Here is a 14,831-nt window from a genome sequence, read left to right on the forward strand (position 1 = left end):
CGAAAAGTTTTCGTTGAAAATTTCCACCCCCGAGATGTTATGACAACCACCCCCATGGTAAAAGCGCCTTTCGGAATCATATAGACTTTGATCCTTGGACTATCCACTACTTATTCTCAAATTTTCAAGCAAATCGATCCATTCTGTAACATTTGCGAGGTGAAAAGCTTCGGTTCCTGACCTACAGTGATTATTTGAGCAAATGATTTATACAGGTGGTTTAGAAGACTGATTGGCTTATAGTTTTCAAGGTCTGTTTGATCTTCTTTCTTATGCATGCGAAGCGTTACAAAAGCGTTAAAGAAACTACCATTATTTTCAGGTATTTAATATTCTTCGATATAGGATATTCCCAGTATGTTAGCTTTCTCAACGTAAATCGAGTTATCGAAACAAGCCCGAACGTGTGGGACGACGTAGATGAAGGATGCAGAGTTTTCATCAAGAAATATTTAGAAAGCCAAGACAGGCCTATGGTTAAGCTGATCAAAGATCAAACTATAAAAGTTGAATACAATGGTAAGTAATAGGCCTGGATGCCGCGTACAAAAAAAAATTGATTAATAGCAAGCTGAAAATTTGTTAATAGCTTAACGGTGTCTAGTCGGACAAACTTCGATGTACCGGAACACTGGAACAGGGGAAGTTTTAATAATTGTGGAACAGGTTAAAAATTTGGAACGTCAGACTACGAAAACGTCCCATGTATTTTGTCGGACAGAACCAATTAATTTGTCACCCTTTCATTAAACTTTCATGCAAAAATCAGACTGCTACGTATCACCAACATAATTCCTGTCATTTGACATGTTCTACGTGTCGGACTTATTAAAATGCGCAGTTGGTGATAAATACCAGTCTGATTTTTACATGAGAGTTTAATGAAAGGTTAACAAATCAACTGGAAGTTATGTCCGACAAAATACATGGGACGTTTTCGTAGTCTGACTTTTCAAATTTTTAACCTGTTCCTCAATTAAAACTTCCCCTGTTCCAATGTTCCCATACATCAAAGTTTGTCCGACTAGACACCGTTAAGCTATTAACAAATTTTCAGCTCGTTAATAATAAACTTTTACTACTCTCTACATACCACAATTTGTATCCTTCACCTAGTTCTTTCGCCCTTTGCCCTTTCCACCTAGTTTCTTGAATACAAGCAATTTGAACTCTTCTTCGTTTGAGCGCATCCACTAACTCCAGACTCTTACCTGTAAGACTACCAAGATTCCAAGACCCTATCCTGATTTTTCTAACCTGTAATGGTGTTCCCCCTGAGATAGTCCTCACCCAGAGATCCGAACGGAGGCTCATTTTACTTCCGGAATATTTTACCTCAGGAGATGCCATCATTTCAGTATAAGTTTTTATATCATTGGAGAAGGTCTTTTCATTATTATGGCCTGAAAAGATTTTGTTTGGATATTTGATGCCTGACTACCTTTTCTATCAGCACCATACCTTGCCCTGCACGTTTAGTCAATACGCCACCAATGCAACCAAAGTGCAGTATTACCCCACACCCGCCAGCATTTTTCTGTATAGGCCAGGATCCCTACTATAAGGACGGCCCTATAAGCCAATGTATTGTTGCCCGTACCCCGCCACTAGGAGGCACGTGCTTTATTCGGGATACTACTATGTACAGGCACGTACCTTAGTATAACCTCAAAAACTTTTTATTTTTTGATATATCTTTTAATTATGTTCTGTTGTGATTTATAGCATTTTTTCGAATTTAAAATTTTATGCAAGTTCCCTATTGAGCAAATAACGTCACATTACTAATAATCACATATTAAAACAAATATATTAATATCACATTAAAATATAAAAACAATACAAATTATATAATGCTGATCAAGGCTAATAGGCCAGGTACTCCACCACAGTATAGGACTCAATGTTAACCAGGTGTTGAAAAACCGTTCTTTTAAAAGCTTTATAGCTGGTTTCCTGTTGAATGTCAGATGGTTGACTATTGTAAAATTTAACACACGCATACAAAGGACTCTCTGTTAGAGACAATCTGTGAAGTGGAATATTCAAATTAAGGCTTCTTGTATTATATTCATGAGGTATTCATGTAGGTAACTGAGAAAGTGATTATATTGAGTGATTTGAATCGGCCTCTAAGGATTCTCCCCACTTTAATCCCAAGATCACCTGGACTTACTTTTTTTGGCCCATGAAGACAGTTGAGCTATCCACTGAAGCACCCCAGAAGATTATTCCATATCGCATAATAGAATAAAAGTCCGCATAATATACTGATAGTAAGATTCCCTGGTCTAGATAGCTTTTCAATACTCTTAATGAGTAGCAGGCTCTGTTTAGTTTTTTTGTCGCTTTTTTATTTGTTCCCCCTAATTCAGGGTCTGGTAAATACGAAGACCAAGAAACCTAACTGATCTAGAAGGCTCTGTGTTTTGTGATAGAATATTGACTGTATCTGGGAACTGTTCTCGTGATTGGCTGGTTCTAAAGTAAATAAAAACAGTCTTATCAGTTTTAAGAACCAACCTATTTCCACTGAACCACTGTTCAGCTTTGTCCAGAGTTTGTTCTGCCACTGTGAGGAGTGTTTCTAATGTTTCTTCCCAAAACAGCACATTTAAGTCATCAGCGAAGTTTACAAGGTTTGAGGAACCACTAATCACCGCATTTGGCAGGTCATTTATATAGACCAAGAAGAGAAAAGGCCCCAAAACGCTCTCCCGTGGTGTGTGTGTGTGTGTGTGTGTGTGGAGAGAAAGAGATGGCATTAGACAAAGCGTCTTTTTGCCACAGAATTTTGTTATAGATATGTTTAAATTTTTATCTTAGAATCATTTATAAACTTGATTAAGATATTAAATATAGATTTGTCAGAATAAGATAAAAGATTGCTGATGCTAACTGGAAGGCTAATGTTAAGGTTAATTAAACCTAAATATAAGTTTTGAGTCTGATCCCTATGATTAAGACAATCCAAGAATACATGGTTCAGATCCCCGATGGACTCATAGTTACACGGACAGAAGGGAGTTTCATAGATTCCAATCCTATGTAGATGCTCTGGAAAAAGGCCATGGTTAAGTTTTAGCCGGGTTATTAACTCTCCCGTGGTATACCCAATTTTAAGTTGATCGATTCAGAGTAAACCTTACATCCATGTTTCTCCAAGCATACATTTTGTGATCTATCTGTGAGAAATTATTTTTTCCATTTCAATGCTGGTCCCTGTATTCCATAACGATATAATTTTTGTAATAGAGGAGCATGATCTAGGCTATCAAAAGCCTTAGGTAGGTCTAAAAAAGCACCTAGTGTTGTCATTTTGACTCTAGTTTTTCTAAAATTTTTGGTATAAAGTGATAGGTAGCGGTCTCAACTGACCTTGATTCTTGATTTGTCATTTAAGAATACTATATCGTAAATAAAAATTTATACCATTTTTATTCAGTTGCAATGCGAAGCCAAAGCTGTCTTAATTTTTAATTAGTTAAGAGAGCGTAACTAGTACTCTTATCGACGATTTCACCTCTTGTTAGAGGCTCATTAGAGAATGCATAGGTGGCCATCTCTGACTCAAGTTTAAATTATCCAATCTATTAGTCCCTGCATCGCAACTAACGTGATGATAGTAGGTGCCTAGCGGCATCTACTAGATACAAGTCAAAGTTTTCAACTTAATAATATATTTAAAAATATAATATCAAGTAAAAAACTTATTGGATCATTTTACTGGTAACACCTACATGGCGTCTAAAAATTGCAACGCAGATGGATGCTGAAGCAAAGAAGCCACGAGGGAGCTCTACAATTTGCAATTCACAACCCCGTCTGTTCAGTGTGGTAAATTCCAATGGAAAATGGACCAATGTTACTCCATAGGAGTAATACTAATAGAAAATAAAAATGTATACCATTTTTATTCAGTTGCAATGCGAAGCCAAAGCTGTCTTAATTTTTACTTAGTTAAGAGAGCGCAACCAGCACTCTTATCGACGATTTCACCTCTTTTTAGAGGCTCATCAGAGAATTCTTAGGTTGCTATCTCTGAACCAATTTCAAATTACCCAGTTTATTAGTCCCCGCATTGCAACTAACGTGGTGGTAGTAGCGGCATCTGCTAGATTTTTAGAATTTTTAGAAGCCGTGGAGGTGTTACCACGAAAATGGTCCAATAAGTTTTCAATTTGATGTTATATTTTTAAATATTTGATTAGTTAGGTTGAAAACTTACTTTTATTTAGCAGATACCGCTAGGTACCTACTACCGTCACGTTAGTTGCAATGCGGGGACCAATGGACTGGGTAATTTGAATTTGCTTCAGAGATAGCAACATATGCATTCTCTGATGAGCCTCTAATAAGATAGACCGGGCAGTATCGTCGCCCCCGCTAGCGAAATTATTCCGATTCGATTTTTTTGCACAAACTTACTCAAAAAGAGGTCCTTATAACATATCTACAGGGTGCCGTGGTCGAAAAATTGTTTTAAACAATTTTTTTTAAACAAATTCACAAAAATAATTTTATCATTTCGAACAAATTTTTTTAGATAAATTGGCTTATTCTGAGCAAAAAATGTCTCTTGCCTTTTTTGTCTAAAATTGATTGTTGTCGAGTTATATGCGATTAAAAATTTGAAAAATGCGAAAATGGCCTTTTTCAAGGCTTAATAACTCGATTAAACATTATTATTATGCAATTCAAAAAGTCACCAAATCAAGTTTCAAATCCCTTCTTCAAGGTCCTGAAGAGATTTTTGCCATTATTTTATTAGAAATCTGCTATTTATTTTTTTAATTATTAACAATTAGCGCTATAGTCCAGGATTTATTTAACTGGGTGCCTCAGTTAGTGAAATTATTCCGATTCCATTTTTTTGCAGAAACTTACTCAAAACGAGGTCCTTATAACATATCCACAGGGTGCCGAGCGGTGACGTGGTCGAAAAATTGTTTAAACAATTTTTTTTAAACAAATTCACAAAAATAATTTTTTCACTTTGAACAAATTTTTTTTACATAATTTGGGACATTCTGAGCAAAAAAGTCTCTTGTGATTTTTTGATTTTTTCCTAAAATTGATTGTTGTCGAATTATACGCGATTTATAATTTGAAAAATGCGAAAATGGCCATATAACTCGACAACAATCAATTTTAGAGAAAAATCACAAGAGACCTTTTTTGCTCAGAATAACCCAAATTATCTAAAAAAAATCGTTCGCAATAAAAAAAATATTTTTGTGAATTTGTTTAAAAAAAATTGTTTAAACAATTTTTCGACCACGGCACCGCCCGGTACCCTGTGGATATGTTATAAGGAGCTCGTTTTGAGTAAGTTTCTGCAAAAAAATGGAATCGGAATAATTGCACTAACGGGGGCGACGATAAATCCTGGACTATAGCGCTAATTGTTAATAATTAAAAATAACAGATTTCTAATAAAATAATGGCAAAAATCTCTTCATGACGTTGAAGAAGGGATTTGAAACTTGATTTGGTGACTTTTTGAATTTCATAATAATAATGTTTAATCGCGTTATTAAGCCTTGAAAATGGCTATTTTCCCATTTTTCAAATTTTTATTCGCCTATAACTCGACCACAATTAATTTTAGAAAAAAATGACAAGAGACCTTTTTTGCTCAGAATAAGCCAATTTATCTAAAAAAAAAAATCTTGTTCGAAATGAAAAAATTATTTTTGTGATTTTGTTTAAAAAAAATTGTTTAAATAATTTTTCGACCACGGCACCGCCCGGCACCCTGTGGATATGTTATAAGGACCTCTTTTTGAGTAAGTTTGTGCAAAAAAATCAAATCGGAATAATTTCGCTAGCGGGGGCGACGATACTGCCCGGTCTAAGAGGCGAATTCGTCGATAAGAGTACTGGTTGCGCCCTCTGAACTAAGTAAAAATTAATACAGCTTGGACTTCGCATTGCAACTGAATAAAAATGGTATATCTTTTTATTTTCTACTAGTATTATTCCTATTGATGAGTAACATAGGTCCATTTTCCGTTGGAATTTACCACGCTGAACAGACGGTTGTGGATTGCAAATTGTAGAATTCCCTCGTGTCTTCTTTGCTTCAGCATCTATCTGGCTTGCCATTTTTAGAAGCCGTCAGGAAAATGGTCCAGTAAGTTTTCAATTTGATATTATATTTTTAAATATTTTATTAAGTTGAAAGCTTTGACTAGTAATACTAGATTTAGGGCCGGTTGTTCGAACGCTAATCAACAATGATCATTATTAAATATTTAATTACTGTCACCAAAACTGTCAATGTCAACTTAGTTTGGGTTGCTGAAAACATAATTAATTACAATTATGAGATTTATTATTAATTATGTTAATAATTATTGTTATATTAATTGATTATAGTCTCAGAATTGTAATTAATTATGTTTTGACAACCCAGACAAAGTTGACATTGACAGTAATTAATTATTTGATAATGATCATTGTTGATTAGCGTTGGAACAACCGGCCCTTACTGATTATTTAAAATTGATTATACAGGCTGAGTCATGAGGAACTGTACATACTCCTACCTCGTATAGAGGCCCCTATGGGGAATAACAAATGACCATTAAAAAGTGTCTGCTCCCATTGTTTAATAATATACAGGGCGAGTTTCGCATTTTGACAGAAATTTGTATTCGTCATAATTTTTGAACGGTCAGATCGATGTGTCTCTTATTTTGGTCAATCGTTAAACTATTGCCACCTAATCAACTGATTTATTCAAACTAGAAAAAAATCAGGTCCGGCTTTAAAAAAATTAGTTCGTTTGGGTCTTAGAAAAAATTTCACCTTGTATACGTTTTTTGAAAACTCTAATATGAATTTTACAAATAAGACAAGTAGGCAATTAAAACGGCATATTTATTTTTTCCCCACACGATTACTTATTTTTTTATTAAAAAATCAAATTTGATTATGAATTAAAAGTTTGGTAAAGTGAACCATAGATTTAACAAAATTAACTTTTATTACCAAAATTAATTTTTTTTGAACAAATATTTAATTTATGTTACCACCAATCAACTGATTTATTCAAACAATAAAAAAATCAGGCCCGGATTTAAAAAATAAGTTCGTTTTGGTCTTAGAAAAAATTTCACCCTGTATACGCTGTTTGTAAACTCTAATATGATTTTTACAAATTAGACAAATAGGCAATTAAAATGGCATATTTATTTTTTCCCCACACGATTACTTAATTTTTTATAAAAAAATATCAAATTTGACTATGAATAATTAAAAGTTTGGTAAAGTGAACCATATATTTTAAAAAAAATAACTTTTATTACAAAAATGAATTTTTTTTAACAAATATTTAATTTATGTTATCACCCAATCAACTGATTTATTCAAACTAGAAAAAAATCAGGCCCGGATTTAAAAGATTAGTTTGTTTGGGTCTTAGAAAAAATTTCACCTTGTATACGTTTTTTGAAAACTCTAATATGAATTTTACAAATAAGACAAGTAGGCAATTAAAACGGCATATTTATTTTTCCCCACACGATTACTTATTTTTTTATTAAAAAATCAAATTTGACTATGCATAAAAAGTTTGGCAAAGTTTTTGCATAGATTTAAAAAAATTAACTTTTTTTACAAAAATTAATTTACAAAAACAACGTTTTTCTTAAAATTAAAAGTTTTGCCATTTTTTTTTTCTATAACACGTCTAGATCTAAAACTTCCCATAACACTTCTTTTGGACTCTATAGTTTAACATAGACGTGATCAAATTGATAAATTTTAAATTTTTCCATCTAATTTTTGCGATTTACAAGTTTGCAACTTTTACAAGAAGAAGACTGAAAGTCTACAACAACTTTCATAGTCTTCACAATGGTAAGAGGTATGTGCTGTAAATATTTCAGAAAAAAAAAATATTAAAACGGAACAGAGTTGTAGCGAGTTAAACCGTGAGTTCATTTTTTTTTCATTTTTAGGTTAAAATTCCGATTTTGACAAATTTGATTTTTTAATAAAAAATTAAGTAATCATGTGGGGAAAAAAATAAATATGCCACTTTAATTGCCTATTTGTCTTATTTGTAAAATTCATATTAGAGTTTTCAAAAAGCGTATACATGGTGAAATTTTTTCTAAGACCAAAACGAACTAATTTTTTAAATCCGGACCTGATTTTTCTCTAGTTTGAATAAATCAGTTGTTTGGATGGTAACATAAATTACTTATTTGTGCAAAAAAAATTAATTTTTGTAATAAAAGTTATTTTTTTTAAATCTATGGTTCACTTTACCAAACTTTTAATTCATAGTGAAATTTGATTTTTTTATAAAAAATTAAGTAATCGTGTGCGGAAAAAAATAAATATGCCATTTTAATTGCCTATTTGTCTAATTTGTAAAATTCATATTAGAGTTTTTAAAAAGCGTATACAGGGTGAAATTTTTTCTAAGACCAAAACGAACTAATTTTTTTAAAGCCAGATCTGATTTTTTCTAGTTTGAATAAATTAGTTGATTAGGTGGTAATAGTGTAACGATTGACAAAAATAAGAGACACATCGATCTGACCGTTCAAAAATTATGACAAATACAAATTTCTGTCAAAATGCGAAACTCGCCCTGTATATTATTAAACAAGGGGAGCAGACACTTTTTAATGGTCATTTGTTATTCTCCATAGGAGCCTCTATACGAGGTAGGAGTACGTACAGTTCCTCATGACTCACCCTGTATTAAAGTTTTAATGAAATTACAGGGAAATGGCTGATTTGTCGAGTGATTGATGTGGATTGTTCGCTAGCACAAGTGTCATTTGAAACGATAAAGAGAACCGAATGGATATACAGAGGATCTACCAGATTGAGCCCTATGTTTATGGAAGAACAAGCAGCGACCAGTAGGCATACAGGCGTACGGATTACAAGAAAGTTAGGACCGGTAAGATATTTATTATTTACACGTATAATATACAGTAACACATATAATATACAGTAGTCTAGGCGCCAGAGGGGTCACCGTGTCCTTTTCAATTCTGATGGACAAACTCAACGGTTTCTTATGGATTTTTGGCTGCTGATTACGAATTTCGAGGGTGGATTTCGATCCGAGTGATCAAAAAATTGTTATAAACAATTTAATTGTTTATAAGGCTCTGGCTCATAAACTAAAAGAGATAAAAAAAAGAATGTGTGTGTACTTTGTACGCACGTAAGAAGTTATACTTCTATTATATGATTATATGATTATAAACGAAATTAATATACTTTTTATTTATATTTTATTTAAATATTAAATTAATTTATACTTACTACTTCTCAAACATTTTTATTAAAACAGTCCAAAAATTAAAATATTAAAAAAATAAAACACACACAAACACATTAAAAATGCCACAAATGATTTCTGAACATTAATTGTCGGAAAAATTTTTAACTAAATACGTATTTTCTGAAAATAAAATTATATAATAAATATACTTACAATCATAAAATGTATAAAAAAAAATAAAAAAATAAAAGTTTCTATTGGGATTCGAACCAAGTTACCACGCGGCTGGTATTTGCGTTTTCACTCGCATTAAAACTTCGCCACAGAGGCAGCTTGTCATTACGTGCGAAGATCGTCTAACTAAACAGATTAACCTTTTGACATTTTTAACTTATGTAAATCAAATTATTTTGATTTTGAATTGAAATGATTTAGAATTGAAAAAATACAACAAAACATAGAGTAAGAAGAATCAAATTATGTAAATAAAAGTATTACATACTACTTATGTATTTTGGTAGGTTCAAGGTAGGTATCGGAGCCCGTATAACGACTAATAAATTTCGCAATCATTTGCGTCGTGCAAAGTGGCTATGTTCAAATATCATAACAAAATTTGATCAACTATTTATAAAACACTTACCAGTGAAATATTCTTTAGCTTTGAATAAGCGAGATCTGCGGCACTCATACTAGGCACAGTTTGATGAGCTTTCACATTGGCATGCAACAATCATCTCTTCTATGTAAATAAGTCCAAAAATATAATATGAAAACTATTTAAAAAGGCAGTATAACCATTAACTAACTTTTTGTTTGTTGTTTCTCTTCCTACAAATTTTAAAACGCAACAAGCACACATTATAACCAAGCACAGTCCCACAGCTGTGCCACAGCTGCCATATTGGATAATTTTTGTCATGTCATTTGAACATCCAATCAGAACAAAGTTATAATGCGCATGCGCCCGGTCGCTAGGTTTTCCCATATAAAATTTCACCGTCATTACGCCCGTAAAGAAGTATAACTTCAAAAAATGTTTCAAATAAAATGTGTTCCTAAATAAAAATCGAAGAAAAACATGTTTACTAAACTTAAATCCAACAATTAGAACTCGAGATATTATAAAAATTGTGCACAATACAAATTGCAAATTGCAAAATAAGTATTTTTCGAAGCTTTATCGATCGTAACTCGGCTTCTACGCATTCAAATGGGCCTTTGAAGATCTCATTTTAAAGCTTAATTAATAGGCTTCCAAACAAAGTTTGTTAAATTATTTTATCTTCATTTGTTTTAATGTTATACCCGTTTGAAGTTATAATTTTCTTAAAAAATTCTACATTAATTTGTTTATAGGGGTTTCAAACAAAAAGCTATAAACAATTATAGGCACTTTAATTAACAATACTGATAGACAAACTCAAGAGGAATAATTTGAGCTTATGAAAATGTTCGTAAGTGTATTTTTGGCTAAGATGTCGATATTTTAATGGCGCGCTATGAGGCGCAAGATCGGCTCATAGTCAAGTAAGTGACGAAATTGGTAGTCAAAATATCGATATTTTGGCCAAAAATAAACTTACGAACCTTTTCATAAGCTGAAATTGTTCCATTTAAGTTCTTCTATCATTATTGTTAATTAAAGTATAAATAATTGAAGAATCTCAGATGCAGAATCCACCAATTTAATAAATTAAAATGGTAGATAGTATTTTAAAACTGAGATTTTTCGTGTTTGAAAGTTCTTACTGGTACATCCTTAATCTGCGACTTTTTCAATTAATAAGACAGCAGACGACGAATATAGAAAACGAAAGGAAAACGATCACATTTCGCTTTCATTCGTCTAGGAAAAACTGACAGCAGAGGAACTTTCAGTACTCAAATCCGAGTAAAGGAAATAAAAATAATAAATGATGGTTTTGCTTGTTTTCGATTCAGAGGGTTGCACACCAGCTAGACAGGCACTGTTTCTACCCTTTCAGGCGTCATCAGAGGTGGGCACACTTTCGAAAGCTACTGATGACGCCTGAAAGGGTAGAAACAGTACCTGTCTAGCTGGTGTGCAACCCTCTGAATCGAAAACAAGCAAAACCATCATTTATTATATTTATTATATTTATTATTATTATTATTATTATAAAGTATAAATGTTTATAACTCAAATTTGATTGAAACCCTTATAAACAAACTAATGTACAATTTTTTTAAGAAAATTATAACTTCAAACGGGAATAACTTAAAACAAATGAAGTAATTTAATAAAGTTTGTTTGGAAGCCTATTAATTAAGCTTTAAAATGAGATCTGCAAAGGCTCATTTGCATGCGTAGAAGCCGAGTTACGATGGATATAGCTTCGAAAAATACTTATTTTGCAATTTGTATTGTGCACTAATTTTACAATATCTTGAGTTCTAATTGTTGTATTTAAGTTTAGTAAACGTTTTTTTCTTCGTTTTTTTATCTCTTTTAGTTTATGAGTCAGAGCCTTATAAACAATTAAATTGTTTATAACAATTTTTTGACCACTCGGTTTGAAATCCACCCTCGAAATTCGTAATCAGCAGCCAAAAATCCATAAGAAACCGTTGAGTTTGTCCATCAGAATTGAAAAGGACACGGTGACCCCTCTGGCGCCTAGACTACAGTTTCGGCAATTTTTTAACTACCCTATACGTTATTCAGTATATGGAACAAATATAAATATTTAATTGTTTGAATACGAGTGAGACACAATCCACTCATGTTGTGGATCGTGTCCACACTCCACTAAGTACTGAGTCTGACATTTCAACAGTGTTTATATATTTCTCTTATGGGCCATAGGGTTTTTCATCGATTGTCATTTGTTTCGAGCTTCTGTCGTGTGTCACATAATATTAATGTATCTACGTCATACGTCTTTGGTTTGTATCATTGGAATATATCAATAACGTATGACGTAGATATATTAATATTATGTGACACATGACAGAAGCTCGAAACAAATGACTGTGAATGAAAAGCCCTATTCCACGAACATACGCCTGTTTTGGATTACTTCGACAACGAATATTTTACTGTGTAACATAAGAAGTACGAAAGTAAATGGCGTTAATAATTATTCCAATAAACAACAATGTAATTTGCAATTTACTTTCGTTCTTCTTATTTTGCACAGTAAAATATTCGTTGTTGAAGTAATCCAAAACAGTATATATCATTCCTTCTAAAATATTAGTCGGATATATGAATGTAAAATAATATTTAAATCCGCAATAAAAATTCCCTGGACGACTAATTTCCACTCGAGGAACAATACAATGGCTCCCTAGATCACCAGATTTAGCACCTTTGGATTTTTATTTCTCTGGTATGCTAAAATCAAAATTATATCGACATGCAATTGCAAGAAAAAATTGTACGTGAATAAAATTACGTGTATGTATTTTTTTATACTATTACTTTTTTAGAATGAATCTGCTACCGTTGTGCAATACACGAGAAAGGATGAAAACAACAGTTCTGTGCAACCCACTACCGAAAACAGTGTCGAAGCTCCGCCACCGATAAGAGCCGTAGCAAGGAAAAGTACCACCAGACCACAAAACACCACTGCGACTGCAAAACCATTCCTTCCCGAGGATGTCAGAAACACGAACAACACTAATGGGCCAACCAGTAAGATAATGGTAAGAGTAAATCATTTTTATAGCCTTGAGGTCGCTAGTTTTTATTTTCTTCTTCTTCTTCAAGTGCCTTGTCCGTTGCGAATGTTGGCAATTAACATGGCTATTCTGACTTTGTTTTCGGCAGATCAGAATAGTTCGTCAGATGACAATCCGAACCATTGCCGCAAATTTTGGAGCCACGAGTGTCTTCTCCTCCCTGGACCTCTTCTGCTGTCTATTTTCCCTTGGATAATTAGCTGAAGTACTCTATATTTACTGTGTGCCATAACGTGACCCAAGTATTCCAATTTTCTTTTCTTTATCTTCTTCTTCACGTGCCATCTCCACGATGGAGGTTGGGAATCATCATGGCTATTCTGATCTTAGATGCTGCTGCTCTAAACAGTTCGGTTGATGTGCATCCGTACCTTTTCTTTATAGTTATTCCCATAACTCTCTCTTTCCCAATTATTAGACCGGGAGATAGTGTCAAAATTGACCGGGGCATTTTAGCATGATCATCATCAATGGCGTTAAAACTCTTCGTGAGTCTTTGTCGCGTTTGCTATTGCCTTCCGTGTTTGTCGGTCCTGTGCCACTAGTTCCCATTGTCTCACTCTCATTTTCTCTAGATCTTCTTTGAATGCATCATTCCACCTTTTTCTAGGCCGTCCTACAGACCATAGCATGGCTGTTTTTTTTTATTTGGTTGGGTGCTCCAAAGCTTATTAACAAATGATGTGTCAGCTGGCCCAAAACAGCTTTAGGCAAGGAAAGATAAAATATGAAAGTACATAGATGGAAAACCCTACAACTTATATATCAAATATTTATCTCCATGACTTACATCCATAATGGCTTAGTGCTTAGTGGTTAGAATACCAGGCTCCTGGCTCGCTCCCAAGCGAGTCAGGTTCGATTCCAGGCGTCGCAAATCTTTTTTGTTTTTAAAATTTACATTTTGATTTGAAAAATAATCGTTTTTAAGTGGGTAAACAAGATAAGTACCCCTTTCTTGATTTCAACTTTTTTCAATGTAGATCCTAATTTTACTTTCGCTGTTTGACCCCTATAGAAACCTACTATTGTTCGAATCTTTTTGTATTCGATTCCGATCTTATTGAATAATTCAATTCTCTTTTCGTGAAGAAAAGATGAAAAGTCCAGATGCAAAATTTATTAAAAATAATAATACTCTGGGCTAATTAGCAAAATACAAGGAAAAGTTATTTACCAGAAATTTTATTGCTGGAATCGAATCTTATTATTGTATGTATTAATAATATAGGTATGCAAAGTCCGCAGATAGTGTGCTATTTTTTTTATAAACAAAATGGCGCCCGAAAATCGTGTTTTTTTCAATTTTTGCTCTATAACTCCAAAGATTTTAACTTTACACCAAAAACACCCAAATAAAAATTCACCGCAATTAAATTCTGCATAGAGACGTGTCTTTCCTGATTTACTTCGATGAAAACTTTCCTCGTAAAAAGCGGGTTTTTCCAACAAAATCTTTAATTTTCAACTAAAATTTTAGATAAGTAATTGTTAATCAATAATTAAATCACTTGGTAATGTAAAAGCCCTTTTTGTATAGATTATAATTCCAGAAGCCGATGGAAATTAAATGAACAGTTTAGCAACAATTGAATTGTTAATTAAAAATTTACGGTCGCTATAATAACGACAATAATTATGATGCATAAGAATAACTATGATTTTTTCATAAAAAGACACTATACCTATCTACTGTACTTTACAGAATTGAAATTGGACTATTTAAGCGGCCTCAGGAATATTTTAAAATTATAAACAATTTTTTGGCCTATAAACAAATAGAATATCTCGGAAAATGTTAAACTAAATTAAATTCTAAAAATGGCATTCAAAAAACAGTGACAGGGAGCTTCTTTTAAAAGAA

General features: G+C 32.8%; 1 protein-coding gene across 1 annotated transcript in view; it reads left to right on the forward strand.

The window, feature by feature from the left end:
• The window catches only part of LOC114328293 (histone-lysine N-methyltransferase eggless), a 91,146-nt gene that overhangs the window by 35,302 nt on the left and 41,013 nt on the right, over window positions 1-14,831 (forward strand). The window contains exons 6-8 of the mRNA XM_028277115.2: window positions 323-519; window positions 8,745-8,926; window positions 12,713-12,931. Coding sequence (XP_028132916.2) covers window positions 323-519; window positions 8,745-8,926; window positions 12,713-12,931 — 598 coding nt within the window. The remainder of the gene's footprint in view (window positions 1-322; window positions 520-8,744; window positions 8,927-12,712; window positions 12,932-14,831) is intronic.

Source organism: Diabrotica virgifera, chromosome 3, assembly GCF_917563875.1.
Source record: "Diabrotica virgifera virgifera chromosome 3, PGI_DIABVI_V3a".
Taxonomy (NCBI): domain Eukaryota; kingdom Metazoa; phylum Arthropoda; class Insecta; order Coleoptera; family Chrysomelidae; genus Diabrotica; species Diabrotica virgifera.